We start from the raw sequence: 5433 nt of genomic DNA, 5'->3' as shown, positions 1-5433 counted from the left end.
TTATGACTTATGACAAGTTAAAAAAAAGTGTTAAGGTTTTCTTATTATGTGAGAGGAAATGTTGATAAGTTACACATTTGTAACTTATGACTTCTCCTTATAAGTTATAAGGAGGTGAAAATAAGGAATCCCAAACAGCCCCTTAATGGTTTGTCTCGCAAACCAATGCCGCGTTCTAAGTTCTAACTCTTATCTCCCTCCTCTCTCTCTCTCTCTCATTTACTAATTCGGACTTATATATATATATATGCAAAGTATAAAATGAAAACCCACTTGAGTTATGAAAACCCGTGAAAACCCTATGTAACATTGTTTTTTTTTGTTACATGTAATATATGTTGTTACATTTAATACAAAACATCGAAAACATAAAAAAAAATGTTTTGCCAATATTTGATAATCTAATTCTTCTTTTTATATATAAGTTTTTTTATTTTTTATTTTGTTTTATTAGTGTGTTTATTTTCTAGTGAAAATTGAAATTAAAACCCCTCCTTAGTGCAATCTAAAGAAGCTTATGTTTGCAACTTCTTGTTTTATAAATGCTAGATTTATAAACACTTTATAATGTTTTGGATGCAAATAATATGACTGACTTATACTATACTTAAATCTGAAGTATAATATTGCAAGATTTATAAGTTTAATATTTCCCTTCTTATATTTCTTTTTACTACTTTTATATATTTTCTAGTGTATACTATGACATCAAGAAGAATGCAACTTCCCTAGTTTTTTTATGGCCCAGGTCCACTTCATAGGATCCTAAACTATCAAATATATCCCATTAACGCCAAGAAGATATGATGACATGCCCTTAACCTTCAGGTCCAATGGTAGGTGTAGTGTTAAGGTTCGAGATTCTAAGGCCATAAATTTAAAACCTGACTTAAAGGGTTTTCTTCGCAGTAGTAGGTTTTCTTCTTGATGATGTTATTAGGTGAGTCAGATTTGGAGTGTCTAAAACAGTATGGACTGTTGACATCTCGTATTAAAAAGGCTCACTTAAATATCGAGAATAGTTAAAAAGAATGATGAAATGTTACATTTATATGGGAAATAGTATGATATATATATTTAATAGCTTTCAAGACTTTAAACAACCCAAGCGAAAGTAGACTGATCCAATAACTTCCGAATATCAATTTAATACCAACCACAATGGATCCCAATATCCCAAAACTAAATTGAAATAGTAGAATTAGTTAAGAACATCATGGTTTAGTTGCTATTTATCTAAGAATCTATATTTATTAGCTGGATTATTATTATAGTATTCATATAAATAACTGAATTTTTTTTTGAACGACCAACAAATGTGAATTTATTAACCAACAACATCCAACAAAGCGAGCAAGAAGCTAGACACGAGAACCCGACCACCAAACATACACCAAATAAACGTATATAAAGATACAATGTACCACCCAATACCACCCTAAGTTGCCCTTACAAAGGTTCTAGCTCAAAATTGCACCCCTATCCGATAAAATAACTGAATTAATTGAAATAAATCAAAATTAAAATCAAAGTTTATGTATTTTGTTTTTTATTTGAGTCAAGTGATAATTGTATTTATTAACTGAAATTACAATTATGTCCATAATCGGCAATTAACATATGATTAACAGTAACCAAGCCATCTTTTTCAATAACTTAACTAATCAAACCGTTTATAACCAGAGTGATCGACTATGAAAATTCAAATACCAAATTATTGGTCACAGGTTTGGTTTCAACTCATAACCGACTCGAAATGTCTCATACTCACCCAATATAAAAACATTCAAACTTGATGATTTCATCTTAATTTCATCATGTCTTTTATTCTTATCATTTTTAAATTGGTTACAAAATATAATATATCTAGTTTGATACCAATCCTTTATATTATCAATCAACTACAAAAAGTCACAAATAATTACAGGCATAGTTTTTCGTTTATTACATTAAAATATACCATTTGTTTATAATAAAACTCAATCTTACCACATCATAAATCAAATGATTTCGTGGTCCTCACACTTACCAAAAGTCCGTATCCTCAAAAATATGTAGTCAGCTTTTTGTTGACTTCATTTTTTATTTGTCTTAATAATAAAATATGCTAGTTGATCCTTTCAATTGTATGAACTGAGCCCTCCTATAGTTTATCTAAACTAAAATGTAAGTCGGTTGCTAATAGTTTTAAAAATTTACTTTTAGTTATAAATATGATGATCGATGCTAACAATTACATAATTTTTTTGGTAAAGTATTTAATAGTCACAGTTAATACTTATTAATAATCTCTTAGTGAAATCTGGAACTTAACTGAATACATAACACTAAACAACTAAACTAAACATATAATATTAAAGTATAATATTAAACTCAAACCCAGTTGTTGAGAAAGTTGAGTGAATATTCATATTTATAATAACTTAAACTCAATAAACACAGCATACAAACAAAATCAATAGCATCCCATACATTATGAACAATGCAACAGCTTCCTTTTCCAATGAAACGATTGAACCACTTAGGGTGCAAACGAGTCGAGCCCGAGCCTCAAACAAAGCTTGTTTAGTTATCGAGCCTGAGCCTTGTATGAGAAGCTCGTTTAGGCTCGTCGAGCCTTGTATATTCTTGTGCTTTACATCTTTTGGACTTCTGTGTATTAGTTTCACAAAACATAGCCAAGCACAAGCTCTAGCCGAGGTTAGGCTTGTTTAAGATTTTCTCAAAATATATAAAAATAATTAAAAACTTATATATATTAATTAATAGATAATAAACGGGCAGAACTCGAGCCAATCGATCTCAGGCTCGGCTCATTTACACCCCTAGAACCATTTACCCGTGAATTCGTTTCCAGATGAATAGAATCGTTGGTGATGCATTCACAAACTGATAAAAATTACAGAACTGAGAATATTGAATATATTCCATTAAAAACTTTGTCTTTCAACACAAAGAAACAAAACCAAACTCTTAATCTTGACTAATTTGATTGGTAATACGGTCTAATCTTTTTATAACCAATTTGCCAACGCGTTTAATTGAACCACAAGATGACGCACCACCCGCTTTCTTGCTCTCCTCTTCAAGAATATTCAGCAAAGCACCATTCTCTGCATTTGATGAAACAAACAAAGCAGGATCATTACAGTTATTCAACCACAGCATTCGTCGTATACATGTCTAAGAAAACGTCATAAACCAACCCACGGAATTCTGTAACATCATAATAATCTTAAAAATAAAGAGACAACGGATGAGAGTCGTTACCATTCAAGCATTCATGTGGGAAGTACCACATGCATGTAGTTGAACACCTGCTGATTTTCTTACTGTGATTGCCATCATCTGCGTAATTAAGTTTCTTGTACTGTGTCCGGGCCCATGTAACTGGTTCAATCACAGCATCACATTTCAAGACACTTGTGAAAACTGCAAGTTTCCCGAGTGTGTTTTCCTCATTCATCCATTCGCATTTTTCAAAATTAACTTCAATAGCATCAAAATGATTTGAAGTATTCATCAGATAAAGTTTTCCCCCTGAACTTACTAACGTATCATATCTAAAGTCCGCCCATGGAGAATTATTCATTTTGTGTAGGATGAAGGCGGGCACTGGATTAAGTCTGAATTCAAATAAACGTTTATTGGTGTTCATCGTATATATCTTTCCCTTGAAAAAGTGTATATCGAGGATAACAGAATTCAAAGAGACATAACTCCATTTGACTTGTTTACCAGCTAAAGAGAAATATAACTCACTTAAAAAACCGTGTGCGAGCACCACAAGCACCCACCCGGACAGTGAAGGTGAAAAGACAAGAATACCCTTAATGCGTGATGGAATACTACTTGCGCTTTTACTGTAGGGGAAACCAGGGAAATGAAGTTCTTTCCTTGTGACGGGATTCACAAGCCAGAAGTCACGAGTATCCCTCCCGAAAAATATCAAGTAACCGCACGTTAATCCAACACACACCCTGCCTCTAGAATGGGGAACCACGGTGTTCATTTTTCTTTGTGTGCAGTTCTCCTCTAAGTAGCAATCTTTTCCATTCACTCGTTTAGAGAGAGATAAATACATCGGTTGTTTTGACATCATAAACTCCTTCCAGTTTGAGACCGCAGCCGATCTCCATGACTTGCACACACCGCTTAAAGCAATAAAATCGAAAAGTCCAATTCGCATCATAATATTCAGGAGCAGATCATGGCCAAGGCTTGGCCATGATCCTGAACCGTCATTGTTGAGTTTTCTTACCTTGCTTCTTGTAGTCACCATTCCTACACTTGTAACAAAAATAATTATAACTCGAGCTTCCTGGTGAATGCAAAATTCCACATAATATGCAAAAAAATGTAAACAGGAACAACCATATAAGACTATTTTGTAAATTTGTTTGTGCCAACCTTAAAGTATCGACAAAGGGATCGGTGCTGATTGCTAACAACTCTTAAAAAGGTAATCTAAAAAAAAAATACCATTTTCAGTGAAAACAAGGGGTAAATCTTTCATGTGAGATCCAAGTGTAAATGTGTTGATCGATGATATAGATCATAACAACTCAATTTGCAAACTATATTACAACTTCACTAAGCAAATTAACACATTGAATCAATCAAGTGTAAAAACTCAAATAGGGCAAAACATTTACAAAAATATCAGACTTCTACACTGAAATCCAACAAAATATCAGATATGGGATCAATTAAAGTAGCTGAGTTATACCTGCAAAATTTGAAATCGCAACAGCACGGGGCTAAGAGTGGAGTTGAGGGAGGGGGTAGCAGAGACGATTGTGACTAGCAAAAATATATAAGTGTGTAAAATGGGAAATGAGGGCTAAAGTAAGGGTTAGATTAGAAAGAGAAATTACAATAATGCCCCTTAACCCTATTTATCAACTAAATTAAAAATATACAAGTGTGTAAAATGGGAAATGAGGGCCAAACATCCGGTAATCACACACAAACACAGGATTTTGTGGTGAACTACCTCGATGTCTTTTTTACTTTCTATTTAACTGAAAAGGTATGAATTACAAATAACCCTATTTCATCATCATCATCATCATCGTACTCAGTATATCCCACCAATAGCAAAGCTATGGTAGGGTCTGAGGAGGGTAAGATGTAGACAGCCTTACCTCTACCCCATAAGGATAGAGAGGCTGCTTCCGGTGAGACCCCCGGCTCGATAGTAGTTTTGCATCAAGCCTTGGACATAAGGCACATAGCACTCAATCATCGGGACACCGGCTGATCGGTGCATGTACCCTTGTCTTTCGGCTATCAATGCCACTACATGATGCCTGATTAACCGTCCGTCACTTTTAACGTTATTTTCACGAGATTAGTAAAATAACGTCAAAATTAGTGCAATTTCACTTTTGCCCACCCGAGGGTTCACACAAATATACATCATATGTGCGC

The 5433-nt window shown here is 33.8% G+C and overlaps 1 protein-coding gene across 1 annotated transcript; it reads right to left on the bottom strand.

Annotated features, from left to right (window-relative positions):
- Positions 1-2973: 2973 nt before the first annotated feature.
- Positions 2974-4282, bottom strand: LOC143572594 (F-box/kelch-repeat protein At1g57790-like). Its single transcript, XM_077057716.1, has 2 exons — positions 3334-4282; positions 2974-3113 (listed from the first exon to the last, which is right to left on the bottom strand). The coding sequence occupies exons 1-2, from the start codon at positions 4280-4282 to the stop codon at positions 2974-2976; spliced, it is 1089 nt and encodes a 362-aa protein (XP_076913831.1).
- Between the last annotated feature and the right edge of the window lie 1151 nt (positions 4283-5433).

This window comes from Bidens hawaiensis, unplaced genomic scaffold, assembly GCF_021521415.1.
Source record: "Bidens hawaiensis isolate Kalapana, Puna unplaced genomic scaffold, B.hawaiensis_p1.1 tig00025976_1, whole genome shotgun sequence".
Classification (NCBI taxonomy): Eukaryota; Viridiplantae; Streptophyta; class Magnoliopsida; order Asterales; family Asteraceae; genus Bidens; species Bidens hawaiensis.
This window is presented reverse-complemented; position numbering and strand designations above follow the sequence as displayed.

Excerpts from the sequence above, each read along its gene's own strand:
- LOC143572594 (XM_077057716.1), bottom strand. The coding sequence starts at position 4,282 with ATGGTGACTACAAGAAGCAAGGTAAGAAAACTCAACAATGACGGTTCA. Across the intron at positions 3,114-3,333 it reads CGCAGATGATGGCAATCACA|AGAATGGTGCTTTGCTGAAT; the intron begins GTAAGAAAATCA and ends CATCAAATGCAG.